This window comes from Amblyraja radiata, chromosome 10 (genome assembly GCF_010909765.2).
Source record: "Amblyraja radiata isolate CabotCenter1 chromosome 10, sAmbRad1.1.pri, whole genome shotgun sequence".
Taxonomy (NCBI): Eukaryota; Metazoa; Chordata; class Chondrichthyes; order Rajiformes; family Rajidae; genus Amblyraja; species Amblyraja radiata.
Genome location: NC_045965.1, coordinates 47,727,285 through 47,751,326, shown reverse-complemented (window position 1 = coordinate 47,751,326; position 24,042 = coordinate 47,727,285). Strand labels below are relative to the sequence as shown.

Genomic DNA, 24,042 nt, shown 5'->3' with positions numbered 1-24,042 from the left:
TTCAAAATTCATATTTTAGAACGAGCTTCAACCCAGAGGTTATGTCCCAATGACAAAATATGTTCTGAAGTAATTTTCCATTTTACCTTTTTCACATCATTGGCAATTGGGCATAATATTCACATAATCATGAAGTTGAAATTTATACTTCATAATCGATATTTGCAACTGTTCCTGCTTACCTTTCATTGTTGAGAATCTTCTTCAAGCTTGCTTTATCCTTCCAGTAACCATGAATGTAAATAAATTATGAAAAGGAAATAACAAAACTATTTGAAACAAGACTAATTAAATTATTCTGCTATCAAAAAGAATATCTTATTAGGAGTTTGTACGTTCTCCCCGTGACCTCATGGGTTTTCTCCAGGTGCTCCGGTTTCCTCCCACATTCCATAGATGTGCAGGTTTGTAGGTTAATTGGCATCTGTAAATTGCCCCTAGTGTGTAGGATGCAAAACTGGGACCACATAAAAAGTGTATGGGTGATCGATGGTCGGCATGGGCTCAGTGGGCCGAAGTGCCTGTTTCCACACTGTATCCTTAAACATACGCATATAATAATTATACATAATTGAAAAAATAAATATAAAATTGTAGTTGAGGTGTCATCAATGAGCATCTCTCCAGACGATAGTCTATCATTCATAAATTAATTAGTAGGGTGGCTCATTTTCTATTGTTTCATTTATCTCGTTCGTTTTTCATTTTTGCTAAATATTTCTCAACTCACTGATATGTGGAATGTCATGATTAGAATATAAAATATTATTAGCGGAAAGGCATTTTGCTTCATCCATATTTGCAAGGGAAGATAATTTCTGCTCTAACTCCACAAGTTATGCCATAATTTCCACATCAGAAAGACGCCGATAGGTCCGAGATGCCAGCATCCTGGAGAAAGCTAGAATGGTATTTCACACCTTTGATGGGAATAAACTCAGTTTTACTCATAATTATAATACCCCTACATCCATTGGAAACTAAGAAAGCGTTACAAGTAGCTCTCAGGGTGTTAAAGTAATTTTTAATATTTTCAGTCAAAGAAGCACAATACACAAGAACCAAATCTCAAACACATTTTTATTGCTCAACCTTTTTTTTGTACATTCATTATGTGTCAATGGAAAGGTCAAAGCACAACCTCTACTATCTTGCATTTTTGTTTCTTTTAAACTGTAATCTAAATGAATACTCATCCATGTATTTTTCTTTATTTGGTGGCGTTTTTGCAGGCAGGAATTAGTTTGTGTTATAATTGTGCTTTAAAGTATTTAACATTCTTCACGTAAAATTGGCTTCAATTTTCCTTATCCTTGGTTCCTCAATAACCTAATTTTGGTCCAAGTGTCCACACAGTTTCAATGCCATCTAATCATTCTGCGGTTTGCATCTTTGCTACTGCAACCAGAATGCCAATACTCCGCTGACCACATTATTCTTGAAGACTTTGCCCGACATAAAAACATGAGAAATTGAAGTAGGAACAGGCCATTCAGCCCTTGTGCCTGTTCTACCGTTCAAAATGTTTATGACTAATCTTTTACCTCAGTGCCACTTTCCTGCCTTCACCCTGTATTCCTTAATATCCAAAACATTATTGATCCCCGTTTAGTTTAGTTTAGTTTAAAGATACAGTGCGGAAACAGGCCCTTCGGCCCACCGATCAGCACACTAACACATTAGGGTCAAATCACAAAGCCAACTAGCCTACAAACCTGTACGTTTTTGGAATGTGGGAGAAAACCCATGCAGGTCACCTGGAGAACATACAAACTCCGGACAGACAGCACCCGTAGTCGGAATCGATCCCGGGTCCCTGGCGCTGTAAGGCAACAACTCTACCGCTGCGCCACCCCACCGCCCTATCTTGATTATAATTCAACAACTGATCCTTCACAGCCCCCTATGCTGGACAATTCCAAAGATTCACCACCTCCTTCATAAAGAACTGCTCAATGAGGAGAATCTTTGGCATTGTTTATCAATTGGACAATTTGCTGAATGGATAACCACTTATCTTGAGACTGTGACCTCTGGTTCTAGATGCCCTTACCCACAAAATTAAAACCACAGCATGCTGAAAATATGAATGGACTCTTTGCTGAATGGACAAGCACATTTCGTGAGACTGTGACCTCTGGTCTAGATGGCCCTACCCACAACATTTCTTATGTTTTTGTTTTGCATTCCTGCAGCTACCCAATCAAGTCTGGCTTGTTAATGAGATCAGCATCTTAAATCTTTCCCTTTTAAACATCAGAGAATATCTTCTTACTCAGCTTAAACTTGCCTCACAGGGCAATCATTACATCCCAGGAATCAATCAAGCAAATTTTTATTTCACTATGTTTATCCCATGTATATCCTTCATACAGTAGGGCGACAAACATGCATACAATAGTCCATGTGCAATCTTACCAGGTCCCATGTATTTGCAGCAAGGCAACACTCTTTGATAAAAATGAAAGATTTTGCAGATGTTGGAAATCTGGTTTTAAAACAGGATATGCTGGTAATCATAAGCATTTGTGTAGAAAGATCATGAACATGGAATTGATGTTTCCGGATATCTACTTAATATTTCCAGCACATTATGGTTTTATTTTTGTCATTTATTACTTTTGAACTTGCGTCTACTCTTCCTGTTGTCACAGTGTGTTTTGCTGTTCCAGATTGACATTTCAACATTGATTACCATTGAATGAGATTTCAACATTGGTAGGGCCATGTTGTAGAGCAGAGAGATGTACGAGTACAGGTGCACAGTTATCTGAGAGTGGCATTTGGAGTATTCTGTTCAGTTTCGGTCACCATATTATAGGAAGAATGTCATTAAGCTAAAAAAGGTGCAGAGACGATTTACGAGGATGTCGCCAGGACTCGAGGACCTGAGCTATAAAAAGAGATTAGGCAGCCTAGGACTTTATTCCTTGGAACATAGGAGGCTAAGGGTGATATTACAGAGATGTACAAAACCATAAGGAAATCAATGGGATGAATGCATAGAGTATTTTACCCAGGCCAGGTGAATCAAAAAAATCAGAGTTTGTTTTGTTATTTAATATTATTGTGTATGATGTTATTATTATTATTGTGTATGACTGCAGGCAGGGAGAGGGAGAGGAGTGAGGAGAGGGAGATGGAGAGGGGGAGGAGAGAGGGGTGGGGTACGGGAGGAGAGAGGGATGGGAGAGAGAGGTGTGGGGGAGGGATGGATGGGGAGGGAGGGGAGGAGGGAGATGGGGTAGGGGAGGGAGGGGGAAGAGTGTGGAGGGAGGGGGAGAGGGGTGGGGGGGGAGAGGGGAGAGAGTGGGGAGGGAGGGGTAGGAGGAGAGGTGGAAGAGGGACAGAGGGGTAGGGGGAAAGGGGCGGAGGGAGAGAGGGAAGGGGGTGTGGTAGAGAGGGAAGAGGGGTGGGGGAGAGAGGGAAGGGGGGTGGGGGAGAGAGGGATGGGGGTGGGAGGAGGAGGAGGAGGAGAGGGAGAGGGGTGAGGAGAAGGGGAAGAGAGAGGGGTGGGGAGGAGAGGAGAGAGGGGAGGGGGAGAGAGGTGTGGGGGAGGGGGGGGAGATGGGGTACCACCATGAGGTACCACCTTCAGTTTAAATTCCATTTGGAATATTTTGGAGGACCAAGAAACCAAGAAACCAGAGGACACAGGTTTAAGGTTATAGGTTTAATAGAAACCTGAGGGGCAACTTTTTCACTCCGAAGATATGGGTATATGGAATGAGCTGTCAGGGGAGATAGTTACAACATTTAATTAGACACTCGGACAGTTACATGGATAGAAAACGTTTAGAGGAAATATGGACCAAATGCAGTCAAATGGGACTTACTTCGATGAGCCATTTTGGTCGCCATGGGCGAGTTAGGCAGAAGGACCTGGTTCTGTGCTGTTGACTCTATGACAATTTTACAAAACTGGCAACCCCTATGTAGCACAACTCTATCCAATCTTTCCACTGTAAATCAGGATTCAATTTATGTAACACCTCTGTGTTGCATCTGAGTTTTGAGTTCTTAAAAAAATCATTGGCTTTCTGGTGGATAATGGGACAAAACAAAATCATTCAAGTCACAGTTTCCATGAGACTTGAGACTTGAGACTTTAGAGATACAGCAGGGAAACAAGCCCATCGAATCTGCGGCGACCAGTATACTAATACTAAACACTAGGGACAATTTAGAGTTTACAGAAGCCAATTAATCTGTACGTCTTTGAGTGTGGGAGGAAACCAGAGCACCCAGAGAAAACCCACACGGTCACAGGGAGAACGTACAAACTCTATACAGATAGATCCCATAGTCAGGATTGAACCTGGTGGTCTGGTGTTGTAAGGCAGCAACTCTGCAGCTGTGCAGACTTTAAATATGGTTGTGCACCCCAACCTCTGAGAGAGCTTCTAAAGTGGAATCTTGCGCCTCCTTCAGCTTCAGACTGCCTTCTGCCCAATAGTCTGTAATCTCGTCAAGTCGAGTCAACTGTATTCGTCACAGGTCAACCAAGAGAGTGGGGACCATTATTATCAACAGGTGCTCATCTCTCATGGGCTACATGAGAGTAAGGCAGGAAATAGTCTCCTCAAAAGGTCATTGCACCTATACATTACAAAATCAATATCATGACAGAGATCAGTCTCACTGTTGATCAGGTTATCAATAACAGAGAAGGTAAATGATAAGTGTGTAAAATTCTGACAATGCCAAATGCTAAGGCTCCCTTTTTTTAATCAAAGGAATCGGTTCAGCAGCGATACCAGGTTATTTTCCAAGCACAACACCAGACTGGAATGAGGAGAGAGGTGTTGTCACAAAACTATTAATAAAATCACTCATAAGACTGAAAGGAAATGTGTAAAACATAGCTTGGTGTTCATTACTATTAAACCAATATTTCAAATGTTACTGTTTAATGACAAGAGTAACAATGATTTTGTGAGTCAGTAGATTAATAGGGCTACTTTTAATCTAATCTACCAAAACATTAAGATTAGAAGACACTGTTTTTGTTCCCCAAAGGGCTGAATATAGATTTGTTTCTCTTCATTCTGGGATGATATAGTGTCTGGTGTTGCACGTTATCCTATCATTAGCAGCATGGCAGCACTGAAATAATGAACAGACTGCTTAGTGTCATACAATCACAGAGGTTTTGTGGCCTCTGAACATCATGATACAACTGCACCAAATGTTGGTAAGGCCACACTGGGAGTGCTGGGTATAATGCTGATCCCCCAGCTGATGGAAGGATGTCACTAAACTGGAATGGGTGCAAAAAATTTTATAAAGATGTTATTGAATCTGGAGAGTTGAGTTATAAAGAGAGGCTGGATAGGTTGGGACTATTTCCCTGGAGGGTAGGAAGCTGAGGAGCGACCTTCCAAGATTTATAACATCATGAGGGGTTTATACAAGGCTTAGAACAGTTTTTTTCCCCAGGCGAGGGAAATCTACAAACAGAGGGCATAAGTTTAAGCTGAGAGTCATGGAATCATAGATTCCTACTGCACGGAATTCCTTTGGCCCAACTTGTCTGTGCAGACCGTTGTGCCCATCTAAGCTAGTCCCATTTGCACGTGTTTGACCCATATTCCTCATTTACTATTCATGTGCCTATCCAAATCCAAATATCCAAAATGTTTTTATTGTACATTTATTGCTTTGGAGCATCGCAAAAAATAAACAATAAATTCTCACGTTGACCCTCAAAATTACAGTGCACGGATCAAGTCCACAGTTTACATTCTTAATTGAAAAACAAACAGTAGATTGGAGGATACTTCAAAATGAAAGTACATAAACCCTCACAATAAGGGCCTCGACCCGAAACGTCACCCATTCCTTCTCTCTAGAGATGCTGCCTGTGCCGCTGAGTTACTCCAGCACTTTGTGTCTATCTCTATATAGTGGATATTGCTTATAGCGGATCGAGGCTCCCATTACCCTGCCACCCCCCACCCCCCCCCCTTCCCCCTCCCGCCAGTTTCCAATGAGACAGCGCCATCTGACGTATTTCCGGTGCGGTAGTGGAGCGAGCAGCATAAAGGCAGCGCAAGTACGAGTGGGGCTGGGGGCTGTACGACTCCCCGGCCAATGAATTACCGCTTGTTTGACCTGCCCCCCCCCCCCCCCAATGAAATGTTTCTATCCTCCCGGCCTTGGTTTGAACTTTACCCCCCTCCCCCGGTTATAGAGGACAATCGACGATAATGTACACCATCCTTCCCCCCCCCTCCCCCCACCTTGTCGTCTGCTATTGCGAGGGTTTACTGAATAGTTAGTCATACAGCGTGGAAACAGGCCCTTTGGCCCAACTCGCCCTCATCAGCCAACGTGTCCCATCTATACTAGTCCCACCTGCCACCCTTTGGTCCATATCCCTCCAAATCTGTCCTTTCCATGAGTTATTTAGATGTTTCTTTTAACTCTGGAAGCGCCCAAATCATGGGACTGAGTTTACTGTATGGACAGAGAGTATTTTATTTAATATTATTAAACCTCTTTCTGAAGTTAATATAGTTAGGAAGTCTCCAGCTCCTTGTACAGCAATTTTGAGACTGGGCACATTATTATGACCAATTGTTTTAATATATTAAATAATATTTCCAAGCCCAAAGGACATAAAATACATTGGAAAGCACAAAAGTATTATATTATTGCTATTAATACAAGCTACAACACTGGCTTGCTTAAAAATCATGAAGAAATATCAGTATATAAAATCATCAAAGAACTAATTATTGAAAACTATGAGGGCTCTATATAAGTATAGACAATCTTTTTCTTCCAGATCATAATCCAACACTTCATGGCATTTTCCACTGTTGTTTGAGGAGGCAGTGAGGGAGCTGATAGTTTGCCAACCATCCCACAACACTGTTCCGGGTGCAAAGGTGTTCATTTAACCACATGTTTTGATTTCTGTAAAATCGTTTTTCCAAAGGGTGGCTCGGAGTGTAAATGTGCCATCGAATAGGGGAAAAAGTTTTAAAATTTGATCAGTACTGACCTTAAATAGGAACCGGAAAGTCGGGTTGCATTTGAGCTTGTTATCTCCTGGTTAGAATGCGTAACAAATGGCAAAGCTCCCTCATTACATTTAGTTTAGTTTAGAGATACAGCGCGGAAACAGATCCTTCGGCCCACCGAGTCCGCGCCGCCCAGCGATCCCCGCACATTAACACTACCCTACACACACTCTGGTCAATTTACACATACATCATGCCAATTAACCATCAAACCTGTACATCTTTGGAGTGGGGGAGGAAACCGAAGATCTCGGAGAAAACCCACGCGGTCAAGGGGGGGGGACGTACAAACTCCATCCAGATAGCACCTGTAGTCGGGATCAAACCCAGGTCTCCAGCGCTGTAAGGCAGCAACCTTACTGCCGCGCCATGTTTATCACAGTAATCCTCTTGGGATGCTTGGGATGCTTGGTGCGGACAGGTTTGGGTTCAGGAGTGTTGAGCCTTTTTACGGATTTTCAGACTGGATTATACTTTTTCGAGGAGGTTCTAGGAGGGTTGGGGAGGGAGTTGCAGATGTTGCCATAACTCCACTACAGGACAAGGCTCATCTGGTCTGCAGGGAAATCTCCAGTGAATTTCCAGAGCTTAAGACAGCCTGTGGCAGGATTCCGTGCTGGGTGTCTATGACAAGATGCAGGAGATATCTTTTATAAGATGGTGGAAGCGTTGCTCCGTGGAGAATCCCTCAGTCAGGGCACTGAGTGGATTCTAGGAGTGTCTACTGCTGGCATGCTACAGTGAGATTGCAGCCAACAAAAACAGGGGATATGAAGGAAAGTGGTATCGACAGGCGTGCAGATCTGCCTGTGGCGCTACCACCCCCGCCTTGTGGCCGATGATGTTGCCACTTTTCATTTCACTGCACATCTCGTATGTGTATGTGACAAATAAACTTGACTTGACTTGACTTGGTGGTGCTGGGCATGGGTTGAAGGGGTGGTAACTGGAGTGTGTTGCTGGGAGCTGGGCTCTGTCTTATTGCCCATCTGTTCTAGGTTGGAGGGGTGTTGAAAAGGGACTGCAGATGCTGGTACATACTGAAGATAGACACAAAGTGCTGGAGTAACTCAGCAGGTTAGGCAGCATCTCTGGTGAAAGAGGATGGGTGAGGTTTTGGGTCAGGACCCTTCTTCAGACTCTAAAGCAGAAGGATCCCGACCCGAAACCTCACCCATCCCTTTTTCTCCAGAGATGCTGCCTGACCCACTGAGTCACTCCAGCACTTTGTGCCTAGGTAGGAGAGGTGTGCGTTACCATCATGTTGATTTTGAATACGGAAAGATTACAACACGCAACGCCTTGAAGCCCATCTACCTGCTGCTTTAAGCACCATGCTGGCCAATATGACTGATAGTTCATCCATTCGTATTGCCACTTGGATGAACTACTGAATATTAATACACTATAAATACAACATTTATTCACAAAGCACGCAAAACAAATCCAAGAGCTGCCAGGAGACTATTGCAAAAATCTCAACAAACCCGTATAGCTGGCTGTCGCACCCTGTCCATCCGGTAGAGTGGGGAAGATTGAGAAAGATCAGATATGGGCACAGCAACAAGGTAACCAATCTCTTCTCCATTCTAATTACTTGAATTTAATACTCAATTGCTCAACACAGAAAGAGAAGCCTGATCAAACTTTTAAGCTTTGATTTTACCCTAACTCGATGAATGAGTTAAGGGCCTGCCACAGTTGGGCATCATTTGCGCGTCATTTATGCAACATAATTTACGCATCTCGACGCACGACACGCGCGTCATAACGTGCGCATGGCGTGCATTACGCGTGGTGACATAGACAGTGACACATGGAAGCGCGCGGCGTCCCAGGATTTTGTGATTCTCAACATCCTCGCCTGCTACCTGCGTGACGCGGAAATGACGCCCAAGTGGGACAGGCCCTTTAGGCGTTGTATCTAACGGGAAGCACATTTTACATCATGCTCCATTAAGTTAATTCATTTAGAATATAAAATGGAGGATCTGAGCTAAACTCACCTATTTCTTACTGGTAGGTAGAGTAAAACTGGTGATCTGCTTTCAGATTCATATTCTAGACTATTAAGAGTATGTCTTAAAAACAGTTAAAAACAAGTTCCCACTTGGCCCTCATTTTGATACAGGACTGTCCTTGAAAAGAAAATAGTCGCAATTGACATCATGGGACCAAGTTGAATCTTATCTCTCATCTCTTATTTCAAAAAAAATCTCTGCATTTACCCCAATGAGTTTAGATTATCATCATCAGAAACTGATAGCAGATGGTATCTAAATGTAACCGAGCTGGGAGCTTGACTTTGACATTCCTTACGTTAAACCAGTTTCGTAACCCCAAACATAAGCCTCCATTTTACCCTCAGTAGCGTTTCCATTTCCAGCAAGTATCCCATTTCCCTTCTTCATCAGTGCATATATGTGATCCTCTGCCACCATCACAACCTTTGTGCAGTAGTTTGTCACGTTGCAAATGTTTTGATCTATATTTTGTGTAGCTTCCTATACAAATGGCCCTAAATTCGTTAAGCCAAGTCAACATTTTCATATTCGCCATGGTCGGAGTCATCCAATTCAATACCAGGAACTAGATTATAGTAATTTGCTGATTTATTCATGTAGAGCCTTTGCCGATCTACCTCTTGCAGCTCCTCTGCCGCGCTCACCAATTCCGGCTGAGCGTGGACTTCCTCGATGGCATCATCTTCTTCCGCTTTATTAGTGGACATATTGAGGTAAATGTCGTCAGCAAGTACAATGGAGTCAACAGAATCACCGAGCCTTATCTCCACCTCCTCGTACAAGTCCCGGCTACTGCCTAACAATGCCGCTGAAGGGCGCAACATCAGCTGGTTTCTGGCCAGCAGGCTGTTCTCGTATCCTGTGAGGGTAGGAGTTGATTCTGGGGTCCTGCTTGTTATGTAGTGATGGTCCTCCATGTTTGCAAAGCCCGACTTCTCCACGGTACAAATGTGATTATCTTGCCTAATTGCTTTAAAAGCAGATCTCCTTCTTCTACAGCAGAAGCAGCCCAATACTAAAGCAATAATCAAGATAAATGGGAGGCAAATGAAGAGAGCAGTGAGGCCATGGGACCTGCAGATATCTGAGCGATGAATGTCTATGATGTGAAGGCCTTTTGGGTGGTTCGTGGTGTAGCACTTGGGCCCATTTTCCAACCCAGTGACACTTGCATTGTATTTTGCTACTGAATCGTACAAGGCACAAGTACACTGCAAAGTGTTATTGAAAAGAGACAATTTTTCAAGGTTTGGTTTAAAGGCAGTGAGAGGAATAGAAACCAGATTATTAGAATCCAAGTACAGCTCCTGAATCTGGTCTGATGCATCTAAAATGTCCTCTGGTAAATCTTGAAGATGGTTTCCCTCCAGATGAAGGACTTTTAGATTGGGTGCATTTGCTAGGAAGTGAGAAGGTAGTTTCTCTAAATGATTGTGGTCTAGGTATAGGATTTCCAGGGAGCTCAGATTTTCATCCGTAGATAAGATGTCATATATATTACAACTTGACAGGTGGAGGACCCGCAGTCCTGTCAGGCCAGTGAAGACATTCCAGTGAAGAACACCGATGGAAGAACCAGTGAAGTTTAAGCAACATTGTTCTCTAGCATTGCTGAAGTTAAATGTCCTGAAATCAAGACCGTCGTCACATTTGCAGTCGTCATTTACAGCTTCATAGCTGCAAAATGATGCCAGGAGTAAAATCCACCGCTGAAGCGATTCCCATGACTTTGAACCTGAGGAAACAAATCAGCAAAAGGTCAAATGACAGGAATATCACGTTCACAAGTTACAGGAGTGGAATTAGGCCGTACGGCCCATCGGGTCTACTCCACCATTCAATCATGGCTAATCTCTGCCACCTAATCCCATTTTCCTGCCTTCTCCCCATAACCCATGTCACAGTTAAAGAAACAGCTTTATCGGGCGGCACGGTGGTGCAGCTGTAGAGTTGCTGCCTTACAGCGAATGCAGCCCCGTAGACCCGGGTTCCATCTGACTACGGTTGCTGTCTGTATGGAGTTTGCACGTTTTCCCCATAACCTACGTGGGTTTTCTCCGAGATCTTCGTTTTCCTCCCACACTCCAAAGACGTACAGGTATATAGGTTACTTGGCTTGGTAAATGTAAAAATTGTCCTTAGGATAGTGCTAATGTGCGGGGAACGCTGGTCGGCGCGGACCCGGTGGGCCGAAGGGCCCATTTCCGCGCTGTATCTCTAAACTAAAACTAAACAGCTAAGTCCATGGCTCATACCGACTATTTGTTGTTTGAGCTCAAAATCGATTTTTAAGTCAATTAAATATTTATTTAAGCCTAAGAAAACAAAAATAACAAATTTCCCTCATTGATCTTCATTTGGCCCAGCAAAATTGGCCTTTTGGTAAAGCTAAAAGCACACAAAGTATTGTTGTAACTCCGTCAGTCGAGCAGCATCTCTGGAGAACAAGTCGGGACCCTTCTTCAGACATTTGGTAAAACTATCTAGGCTCCTGTTTAAGCCAAGATCAACATAGAAAATAGGCAAAACACAAAGTTCTGGAGGAACTCAAGAGGGTCAGGCAGCACCTGCAGAGGGAATGGACAGGTGACATTCTGGGTCTGACCCTTCTTCAGACTTGAATATGAAGAAGGGTCCCAAACTGAATCGCTGTCTGTCCATTCCTTCAGCACTTTGTGTTTAGCTCAAGTTTCCAGCATCTGCTGTTTCTTGAGCTTACGTAAGAAAATGGGCCCCTGTGATACCAGTAAGCACCCCTCATTTCCACTTCTGTAACAGCAGCTCCCTAGATCCCCGTGTTAGTTCATCTGCTGCTAAGTTTTATTGATCCCATCGATAACATTTAACTATTCCACAATATTCTTGGCCGGACTCCCTCATTCCATCATCCACCAGATGTGAGATCCAAAAATCAACTGCTTCTGGTGTTCTAACTCGCATCAAATCCAATTGATACATCCCCTTGCTTGCCTACCCAAATTAGTTAAGCAGTGCCTAGATTTAAAATTCTCACCCTTGTTTTTCAAATCCTTTCATGACCTTGCTAATTCTATAACCTCCTCCAGCCCTACAACCCAACAAAACACTAGCTACTCCCATTCAGTCTTCCTAAATATCTCTGAATAGAAAATCTTCATTCTTGCCTGATGTTACCAAGGCCATAAGCTTTGGAATTTTCTTTCTAAAATCCTGCTGCCACCCCACCTCATTTTTATCTCCTTTAAGATGCTTCTTGGAATCTGTCTCTTGGTCCGAGCTTTTGTTCATCTGCCCCTATGAATCCCCTTAGCGACTTGATGTTAATTTTCTATTGGACACTTCTCCAGTGAAATATCGTGAGACATCTTGCATATTAATCGTATTAAACTCCTCTCTCCCAGCTTCTCCCCCTCCCCCCCCCCCCCACCCCTTCCAACACCTCAATCAATGTGAAGAAGGGTCCCAACCCAAAACCTATCCATGGTACACAAAAATGCTGGAGAAACTCAGCAGGTGCAGCAGCATCTATGGAGCGAAGGAAATAGGCAACATTTTGGGCCGAAACCCTTCTTCAGACTGATAGGGGGTGGCGGGGAGAAGGAAGGAAAAAGGAGGAGGAGGAGCCCGAGGGCTGAGGAAGGGGAGGAGACAGCAAGGGCTAACAAAATAGGGAGAATTCAATGTTCCATGAAACCTATCCATGTTCTCTGGAGATGCTGCCTGACCCACTAAGTTACTCCAGCTCTTTGTGTCTTTGTGTAGACCAGCAAATGTGTTCCATATTTCCAATTTACTTAATCTCCAAGCTTAAGGAAGTCATTAGCCTTGGGGCTGCATTTTGAAAGATTTGTTCATGTCCCTCCGTATTGTCCCTTTCTCATCAATGAAATGCTATCTGGCACAGAAGAAATCCGGACAAGGGAAGGCAATGTTTTAAATATATAATTTAATTTTAACCCATGTGAGGATCCCAACTTCAAATGCAAGAGGGGCTAATTTTCTGCCTTTATTTTCCCCTATGGTGTGCGAACATCTCTCTCTGTATTCATCAACAGCCACAGAGAGTGATTTGGGACACATCAGAGAGATGTGGTAAAGTGCACATGACCAACATAAAAGTGATTTTTTTTTTGTGTGTGTGATGCAGTATTATTTCTATTTCAAAGTAGTTCAATCAAACCATTGAACTCTTCATTATCCATGCAGAAAATTATTTAATTATTAATATCCATAGTCAGTGGTTTTGATAATGGTGCTCTTTCAACAGTGTATTTGACATCAGCTGATCTTATCTGTCATTGCTCATGCCAATAACTTGTGCCAATTACAATCATTTCTTACGTTAAACGAAAAAATTGCCATTTGTTCCTTGATGTTGTGCAAGTCCTGTTTCAACCTACAGCACAGTATGCCTTTGTACCACAATGCAGATGACATTTCAAAAAGTATAAACGATCTCTGGTGGACCATTGTACTGATGTGACCATGACTAAGCTGCTGGATGAAAAAGGTCTTTATTCAACACGAGCAGGTCTTCTGGGGCTATTTCTCCGATCACAACGCTCAACAGTGCAGTGACGTTTTATAATTTTTAACCAGAAAGACAAAATGAATCAACTGACTACTGTTTCAATGGCTACGTAACTAACATTTTCAGCGTCGATGGGTAAGTTTGCAGAATTACATTTTTATAATGGCAGAACCCCTTTCAATCCCTAGTCTGAGGGATTGGAGCACAAAACATCAGACACCCAAAATATACTTCTCTTGTTACAATGTAGAGGGACGGCTCTGTTTTTATACAGCAGCCAGATTAATGACTGAAAAAATAGATATGTCCTGAATGGTACATTAAGCGGTAGGGTTACATATGTAACAATGTGTTAATCCAATAAATGGCTACTTAATGCCTTCCTTGATCTCATCATGAAAGTTTCAATGAGGGCCGATTAACGTCAACATTCATTCATTGCATTACGCTGAGCAGTTATAATGGTACAGAATTAGAATGTCTGAAGAAGGGCCCCGACCCGAAACATCACCCATCCTTTTTCTCCAGAGATGCTACCTGACCTGCTGAGTAACTCCAGCCTTTAGAATATCCCACACTCAATGGCTGGTTTAGATGGCATCAGGGGAAGTTAAATTGTGGACAGGTTTCTTTTGAAGACTGGTTCTTGCTTGAATTAACTAGCTCCTTCTATTCCATAACTGTGAGTGATGACCCAAATAATCCCAAACAGTACCATTTGTATCTATTTGCGTGATTAGAAGGATTGTGCCCATTTTCTTTACAATAACTGGCGAGTCGTATGTTGGGTGTGGATATAGCCACGTGACTAATTATCAATGACTAATGAAAAGGTCACCACACTCTGCTGCCTGTGGTCCCTGGCTATCTGTGCTCAGCTGAATCCTTGGCCTAGGTTGTCAAAGCCTCATCCGACTGGCAACCCCTCCCAGCAAATCAGACACAGACACAGACACAGACACAGACACAGACACAGACACAGACACAGACACAGACACAGACACAGACACAGACACAGACACAGACACAGACACAGACACAGACACACACACACACACACACACACACACACACACACACACACACACACACACACACACACACACACACACACACACACACACACACACACACACACACACACACACACACACACACACACACACACACAGTGGGACTTTGCAATGATATGGCAAGGCAGGCTCGTACAAAAGGATCACCATCTGGCACTTCTGTAATGTCTACATCAGCTGTCAAACTAGTCTTGAATTTTATTTCTGTTTATCCTTTGGCTGACATTATTATAATGTTGGAAATGCCATGTAGTTGTATTCATTAAATTAATTGAAAGATACAGCATGGAAAACAGACCCTTCGGCGAACCGACTCTATGTCAACCATTGATCATCCGCTGATGCTAGTTCTATGTTTTAGAAACAAGGAACTGCAGATGCTGGCTTACTTAAAAGGACACAAAGGACTGGAGTAACTCAGCGGGTCAAACAGCATCTCTGGAAAACATGGATAAGGATTTTTCGGGACCTGAAATGTCCCTATCCATGTTCTGCAGAGATGCTACTTGACCTGATGAGTTGCTACAGTACTTTGTGTCCTTTCGTTCTGATTCCCCACTTTTGCATTCACTCTCCACATGTGAAGGGCAATTAGAGCCCAATTAACCTACAAACCTTCATGTCTTTGGGATGCGAGAGGAAACCCATGCAGTCATAGGGACCTTACTGAGGGTGTCAGGGGTTATGGGGCGGAGGCAGGAGGATGGGGTTGAGAGGTAAACATAGATCAGCCATGATTGATTGGCGGATGGGCTGAATGGCCTAATTTTGCTCCAAGAATTTACAAACTTAATTTAGTTTAGAGTTACAGCTCGGAAACAAGCCCTTCGGCCCATCGATTCCGGGGCAACCAGCGATCCCTGCCAGGGACAATTTTACATTTATACCAAGCCAATTAGCCTACAAACCTGTACGTCTTTAGATTGTGGGCGAAAACCAAAGTTCTTGGAGAAACCCCACGCAGGTCACGGGGAGAACGTACAAACTCTGTACAGACCAGCACTCGTAGCCAGGATCGAACCCGGGTCTCTGGCGCTGCAAGCACTGTAAGCCAGCAACTCTACCACTATGCCACCCAACTTATGAGAGCACACAAACTCCACACAGACTGCACCCGAGGTCAGGATTGAATTCTGGACTCTGGCGGTGTGAGCCAGCAGAGCAACCAGCTGTATGTACCACTGTATATTAGCAGCTTCATTAGTGACAGCTGGGAGAATCATTGGTGAAGGTGCCTGAAGTGTTTGGGCTGTAGATGCTCTCCTGTGGAACTCCAGAAGCACTCCCCTCGGGCTGAGGCAACTGAAATCCCCCTTCTGCCAAATATCACTCAGTCACTGGATCTCCCTATGGTTCCCACCACTGCCCCATCACCACCTCCCTCCCCACCCAGCTGATGACAGGTTTTTCGAGGATTGCTGCCAGTTCAGTCAATAAAAAAAAAAAAATCACATGAACAGTAAAGTCTCAAGATAACTTCAGCTATTAAAAAATATTTAAACATGTATTTTAGCAGAATGGACCACAATGTGGACATAATCTGTCTATTTTTTCCTCACGCAATTCATTAATTATTTGGAATTATCTGTTGCGGATTAATTAGTGGTTTATTAAGGAGAGGGAAGGGAAGGGAGAGAGGTGAAGCTGTTTCCATTAAACTTGCTGTCAACACACACTGACGCCATTCAGTAGAATATAAATTATTTTGGGACTTTCCTGAAACTAGAATAAAAGCATTCTTTTATGGTAAAATATGTTGTTGAAGTTTGTCGAATCCTTTGTGCGAGTTCCGACTTTAGTAGAAGTATGATAATAGCCCTGATAATAAGAGCATATTGAATAAAAGTTTCCTTATCTCAGCTCCCATTAGGAATTCCATCTGTACCCACACCCTTTCCTGAGTGCCAGAAATACATTGAAGTATGAATTTCCTGTAATAAACTTTTTGAATAACCTAGTGAAGAAAACAAGAAAGTTCTGCATTAACTGAGATGATTATTTACATTCAATTATTTTATGTTAAACTCATTTCGATGTTATTTTAAATGCAGGCTTAAAGAGGGAGTGGTAGATAATATACAGTACTGTATATTTATGGCCCATATTTTTCACCGTTCTAATTATATTTAATTTTACTCTTTTAGTTCTCTCCGTTATTTCTTAGACAAAAACTAAGATGGCGTTCAGAGGACCTGGTCCTAATTGCAGGCAGAGGAGATTAATATTACTTGGCATCAAGTTTGACACAGACATTGTGGGCCAAAGGGCCTGTGCTGTATTGTTCTATGTTCTATCTCTCTTTAGTGCTCTGTTCAACTTTCCTCGGCTTGTTTTAATATTATAGATTTTCATTTTTTTTTATTGACATACAAAGATGCCATTTAGTCTATCGGGTCAATGGCAGCTCTCAGAGCAATTACATCCATTCTATTGCCACACTTATTTTCACTGTAACCTATTCTCTAACACATATCCACCAACTCCCTACCACAGAGGACCCAGGTTCGATCCTGACTATGGGTGTTGTCTGTACGGAGTTCGTACGATCTCTTCGGTTTCCTCCCACACTCCAAAGACGTACATTCCTTTTTTTGTTATCTTTCAGAAAAATGTTCCCGATGATGGGGGAGTCCAGAACCAGGGGCCACAGTTTAAGAATAAGGGGTTGGCATTTAGAACGGAGATGAGGAAAAACTTTTTCGGCCAGATATTCTGTGGAATTCTCTGTTTCAGAAGGCAGTAGAGGCCAATTCTCTGGATGCTTTCAAGAGAGAGTTAGATAGAGCTCTTAAAGATAGCAGGGTCAAGGGACATGGGAGAAGGCAGGAACGGGGTACTGATTGTGGATGATCAGCCATGATCACAGTGAATGGTGCTGGCTCAAATGGGTGAATAGCCCACTCCTGCACCTATTGTCTATTGTACAGGGATGTAGGTTAATTGGCTTGGTGTGTGTGTAAATTGTCCCTAGTGTTAATGTGCAGGGATTGCTGGTTGGCATGGACTCAGTGGGCTGAAGGGCCTGTTTCTGCCCTGTCTCTCTAATCTAAACTCAAAGTAGACACAAGGAACTGCAGATGCTGTTTTACAAAAAAAGACATAAAGTGCTGGAGTAACTCAACGGGTCAGGCTACATCTCTAGAGAACATGGATAGGTGATGTTTCAGATCTGAGGAAGCGTCCAATGTGAAATGTCACTTATCCATGTTCGCCAGAGATGCTTCCTGACCCACTGAATTACTCCAGCACTTTGTGTTCTTTTTTTTTGCAGAAGAATGTTGCTGCTTTTGACAACATTGTTAAACTAAAGACTTTCTAACATAAAGATGTAAGAAATAGAAGCAGGAGCAGGCTATTCAGTCCCTCATGCTTGCTCCAGCATTCAGTTAGATCATCTTGGATCTGTTGTCTCAGTATAACTTTCCTACGCTAACCCCCTATTCCATGATTCCTTAATATCCACCAACTTATTGATCTCTATTAAATGTAGTCAGTCTCTAGCCTTGGAGGATTCCCAAAGAATTGCTGCATCACGCCAATGTTATTTCATCTCATCCTTGATCAGAATAGTTCATTCGTATCTCCAGAAGGCGTTTTATCTTATCAAGCCCCTTAAGAATCACACATGGTTCTTAGAATCAAGCTTATTTTCTCTAAGCTCCAACAAGCAGAGGCAGATTTATTAAACAGATAGCCGGATTTTACAGTCTGCAAAATGTTACCCGTCAGCCTACAACCAATTTACTGTCAGCATCAACAAATGTCTAAAACATTCTTTGCTTATCTTGCCTAGTTATATTCCAACAGGGCTATCAATCTAGCTGTCACCTGCAAGCGAAAACCTGACATTTAAAAAGAGATAAGGTAGATGATGTCCAACAGAAAAATAACTTGGATATCACAGCCTCACACCATCTCAAAACTACTCTGCAGCTAGTTTCTTTCGCTCTTTACATATAGAATTAATACAGTAACCAATATATGTGCACAGTCCCTCAAACAACAATGCAATAAATTGTCAGAGAGGTGATTTTACTGATTGAATGCATATGTTTTTGTTGGGGTCATTGAATGATAATAATTTGTCGGACACAAAGTGCTCACAAAGTAATTCAGCGAGTCGGGCAGAATCTCTGGACAACATGGATAGGAAAAGTTTTAGGTCAGGATGTTTCCTCAGGCAAAGAAGGGTCCTGACCTGAAATGTCGCCTATCCATATTCTGCAGGCTGACAGATCCCTGTGATACTCCAGCACTTTGTCTTTTAAAAAAAAAATAAACCAGCATCTGCAGTTCATTGTTTCTATATAATTGGTTAGGACACTGGGAAATTCTCCTTTTATTTGCCAAACAGTCTCCTAGAATCTTTGACAGCCATTCACCTTGGAGTAAAAACAGGGCCACAGTTCAATGCTCCTGCCTGTACTGCTACATTTCTCAGGGGTGTGGCTTGAATCCACAACTCTCTGATTCAGAGGTGAGAGTGTAACCACATTTAGGCAAGGTTGATAATTGTACTCAAATGGTATGTGGTGAAATCGGGCTGTGTCACCTGTGCCTGGTCTATTGTAAACAAATTGGCCTTCTTATATATTAACAGAGGAAGGATGATAAATATAAATGTTGATTGAGTTTTTGTTACAACATACTTTGTGATTTACATTTTACTTGGACTTTGGGTAACTACAATACTGAGCAGCTGATTCAATTGAGTGTTTAGATTGGCAGTACCTATAAAGTTGCTAATATGCTAAATTTCATTACTCTTGTTGCCTGCCATATGCCATTACTATCCCCATTTTTGAATTCTAGTCCTGTGCGTGGTTCTACTCCAGTATCTCGATAGTAGACCATTGTTCTGGACATTTTAATGGGCAAGAAAGCTTAATCTTTAGATCCCTTTCATTTCTACTGATTATGGACAAGTCTTCTGCACGTCAGTCGCTAAACTTCTGCACTGGAATCCCAAGCAAATATCAGAAGTGTTCAATTCCAAATTTGATGGGTAAAGTTTGTATGTAACATGGACAGCTTCACTGCTTACTGTAGAAACAAACAAATACAGATGCTGGTTAATGCACAAGAGGACACAAAGTGCTGGAGTAACTCAGCGGGTCAGGCAGCATCTCCGGAGAACATGGATAGGTGACATATCGGAACGGGACCCTTCGGGTCAATCCACCGCTTCTCGTAACAGTTCTCCTTCCAGTGCCCTGCGTTCTACACTGACTGCCATCAGCAGGCCCTCACTCTGTCTCTCCCGCTGCTCCAGAAAGAAAGAACCCCGATTTGCAATGTCACCTGTCCATTTTCTCCAGAGATGCTGCCTGACAAACTGAATTACTCCAGCACTTTATCTCTTTTTTGTAAATCAGCATCTGCAGTTCCTTGTCTCGATCCATAATTCATGTGTCTGCCTTGCTTCTTCTGAATGAACTTCCACTCAACAGCCACAATTCTTGTGCACTCTTGGTGGTTTACATGTGTCGACACAAAGAACATAAGGAATTAGTTTAGATTTGAGATACAGCATAGAAACAGGCCCATCGAGTCCACACCGACCAACAATCACCCGTACATTAGTTATATGTTAGCTTACACACTAGAGGCAATCTACAGAAGCCAATTACCCCAGAAGCCAATTAACCCACAAAATTGTACGTCTTTGGGATGTGGGAAGAAGCCGCAGCAACTTGAGAAAACCCATGTGATCACAGGGAGTACGTACAAATTCCGTACAGGCAGCACCTGTAATTAGGATTGAACCTGGTCTCTGGCACTGTAAAGCAGTAACTCTACTGCTGTGCCATTGTACCGCCCTAATTATCTGTCATGGGATATAACATGCCCATTACATTAGTCATTAGTAGAAAATGATTTATATCATCCAACAAAATTTCAAAAGTCAAATGAAGATAGTGCTTCATGACTTTAAAAAAAAAAACAGACCATTGAAGGAACTCATTGGGTTGAGCAGCAAGTGTGTGTGTGGGGGCGGAGAGGAATTGTCAATGTTTCGGGTCAAGATCGGGCATTAAGGCCTCTCCGCTGACAGATGCTGCTCGACCCACTGCATTTTTACAGCAGCTTGTTTTTTTTGCTCCAGATTCCAGCATCTGCAGCCTCTCCAGGACATTAGGATTTTTCCACTCTAGCTAACGCCTAGTAAGAATTTAAAATTGGGAGAACTTAGTTCAGTTTTCTGGGAACTATCAAGAGCACTGTTGAAACTTCACACTGCATCTCCTGTCGTAGCATAGAGAACCCCCTTCTGATTGAAACCTCAGTGAAAATAATGAGCTAGTAGTAAGATCAATTGCAAGATTTTGTGCATTTTATCAGCAACTCCAATTAACAAAATCTTAAACAATAGAAGCAGGAATGACCCATTAGGCCCCTCACGTGTGTTCTGCCATTTAATAAGGTCATGGCCCATATTATGGAGGACCTCAATCCACTGATCCTCATAACCTCGTCTTTCCAATACCGCAGGCATCTATGTCAGCCTCCTCAGCTCTCTGGGGCGGAGAAGTCCAAGAATTAATGAACCATCATATGGAGGAACACCCCTATCTCCGTCTCAAATGGGATTCAGTTCCTTAAACAGGGGAAGCATCCTCTCACTCTCTTCCCTGTCAATTCTCCTCACAATCTAAAATGCTGAGAAATAAAATTACTTCTCATTTCAAAGTATATCCTAGGATGTTATGGGAAGCCCTAATTGCTGGGGCCCTGGTGGAGATTCTTGTATCTTCATTAGCCACACGAGTGGTCACAAGGAAAAATGGTTTCCTTAGCGAAAGTATGGTTCAGGGGCTGTCCCACTTGGGCGACCTAATTGGCGAGTTTAGAAGAGTTGAGGAGAGTTTGAAAAATGTCATGTTGAAGACCTCCTTCGACTATATAGAAGACTTCCTTCGACTATGTTGAAGACTTCCTTCGACTATGTTGAAGTCGAAGTAGAGTTGCTGCCTTACAGCACCAGAGACCCTTGTTCAAACCTGACCACGGGTGCTGTCTGTACAGTGTTTGCACGTTCTTTGGGGGGGACATTGGGGGGGGGGGGGGGGTTGTCGGAACGGGGGAGGGAACACCCAGTAGGGGTCCGCCGAGAATGAAGGCTGGACCCAGTGGTGCAGAAGATAAGGAGTCTCAAGAAGGGTCTCGACCCGAAACGACACCTATTCCTTCTCTCCAGAGATGCTGCCTGTCCCTCTGAGTTACTCCAGCATTTTGTGTCTACAGAAGATAGGACTGTTCGGTGAACTTTTGCAACTTTGGCGATGAACTTTGTGTACTGCCTAGGTGAGGTCTGCTGTATGATTTTACCGGAGTTGTTTGCAAAAACAAAGTATTACACTGTACCTGGGTACATGTGACGTATCATTGAATTAGAAACTGATGACATTGTTATTCGCCTTTGTGCCTGCATGGCGCTCCTCGTCCTCCCTTCCCTACAAGAATGTTTGTCCCGTGTGTTCCCCTCCTGCGAACGCAAGCTAACTTCTGTTCCTTAAAACAACAGGATTGAGGCACCCTGCTGGCAGCGATCGCCGCAGGTGCCCACCACGCATCTCGCTAGGGGAAGTGAGAAGGATTATGAACAGCAATCTCTCCCGGGTTAGTTTCTAAAAACATCTCTTCCTTGTCCCCAACGCTCAGTTTTAAACTAGAAATAAGGGAGGTGCTAACACCACTGGGGATAACATGAACAATACTGAATGTATAGTTTTGCACGGTTCTTTTACAAATGTTTTATTACGAATAAAGTTTATTTTTGAAATTAACGCTTTGGCTGCGACTTTCAGGTCGCCCTGTAAAATAATCAAGGCCGAGATAGGGGAAGCAAGTGTTCTTGGGGTCAGGGCGGAATGTGGATGATAGTGGTTCCCCCCCCTGAGTGTAATTTGAGAGAGTTTACACATTGGTAATCTAGCCCACACCTCGCTTCCAGGCCGCTCGACCCATTCACATCACAACAGTGGGCGGAGATTACTGCAGCTCACACAAAGCAGAAATGCAACCCGTTTCCTGGGCTACGTGGTAAACATGGTTATTTCCACTTTTAACTTTCCAAAATATTATTTATTCTACAAAAAAAACACTTAATATCCTGGCTGTGTGCCGCCAAGCCAAACCTCGGGGCAGGAGTCCAAGCGAAAGCTGGACTCAACTATATGTTCCCAGAAACTATCGATTTCCCGACTCAGCTAAATTTTTTCAGTACATTATTATCGATTCAATGAGACTCATTAAGAATAGACCTACACTTTGAAAGTCAAAGTAACCAGTGTTCTGCATATGTCCCCTTGTGAAAGGTACTCAGAAAATAGCACGCGACCCAACGCTCTCTTTTGGTTCCAGTTTATTGTACAGATTTCCTCCAACTCTCTCGCAGCTCTTCGCCCACCCTTTCCCCCCAAGCTATCTCCCCTTCACTCTATCAGGCTACTCACTTTCCCTGTCGTTGATTGCTTCGCGCTCTCACAGTGAAAATCTTCGCATTAGTGTTTCCTGCATCTCACTACTAAACTAATGCAAGAAACACACTCACTTCTAAACTAATGCAAGAAACACAGACTCACTACTAAACTCATGCAATAAACACAGACTTACTTCTAAACTCATGCAAGAAACACACTCACTTCTAAACTAATACAAGAAACACACTCACTTCTAAACTAATGCAAGAAATACAGACTCACTACTAAACCAAAACAAGAAACACAGAGCCCAGCTGTGTTTACACCGAGTTTCAAGAGTTATTTCCACTGTAATGAGAGGACTTCTACCTTCTACACACGCTGTTAATCTCTTTTCCAAAACATCTACACTCTATTTACATGATTATACGTTGTTCGACCGCACCTTGTAAATTCGGAAACTTACCTTTAGACCTTCTGCTGATTTCTCCCATTCCCACTGGTGCAGATGTAGAAGGAAACTGTCTCCTTTAAAAAACAGTTCTTACTCCGTTGGTTGAGGTTTCACATCCTGGTTTAAAACAATATTATGTATTAAATATATATTCCGATGCATTTCCTGATGAGTTGTTTTGGGTGTGTCGGTCATAAGTAGTTGAAGGATGTGAGGACAGCTCAGTGCTTTAGTTCCCTCGCTCTCCTCTCTCTGGCACTCCTTTGAACGTGAGCAGGTAAGAAACACACTCAACTCACTGAGACAACCAGAAAGAGCCTTGACTGCCCCCTCCTCGTCGCATCAACAGCAGTTGCTCTAGGGAGACACCTAGTGTCCGACCGGGTTATTCTATGGTCGCATAACACTGGTCCTGTTGGATTTGTGGGATAGATTTAAAAAAGTCTAGGTTTGAAATGAGGGATATCGCTAAATGTATTTCAATCACACCTACAATGAACATCAAGTGATGGCTTGGAAACCCAGCCATG

At 42.9% G+C, this 24,042-nt stretch overlaps 1 protein-coding gene across 2 annotated transcripts; it reads right to left on the bottom strand.

The window, feature by feature from the left end:
- Window positions 1-8,199: 8,199 nt before the first annotated feature.
- Window positions 8,200-23,845, bottom strand: LOC116977884 (leucine-rich repeat-containing G-protein coupled receptor 4-like). Of its 2 annotated transcripts, none has more exons than XM_033028746.1 (2): window positions 23,504-23,845; window positions 8,200-10,787 (listed from the first exon to the last, which is right to left on the bottom strand). In XM_033028746.1, the coding sequence occupies exons 1-2, from the start codon at window positions 23,550-23,552 to the stop codon at window positions 9,556-9,558; spliced, it is 1,281 nt and encodes a 426-aa protein (XP_032884637.1). In that variant the 5' UTR covers window positions 23,553-23,845; the 3' UTR covers window positions 8,200-9,555. The 2 variants fall into 2 exon arrangements, with proteins under 2 accessions (XP_032884637.1, XP_032884638.1); XM_033028747.1 differs by having other exon boundaries at window positions 23,525-23,845.
- Window positions 23,846-24,042: the final 197 nt, after the last annotated feature.

What these genes read in the sequence shown, in the direction of transcription:
- LOC116977884 (XM_033028746.1), bottom strand. Translation starts at nt 23,552, where the DNA reads ATGGGAGAAATCAGCAGAAGGTCTAAAGGTAAGTTTCCGAATTTACAA. An exon ending in TAAGTTTCCGAATTTACAAG is followed by an intron (nt 10,788 to 23,503) that starts GTGCGGTCGAAC and finishes TTGTTTCCTCAG; the next exon opens with GTTCAAAGTCATGGGAATCG.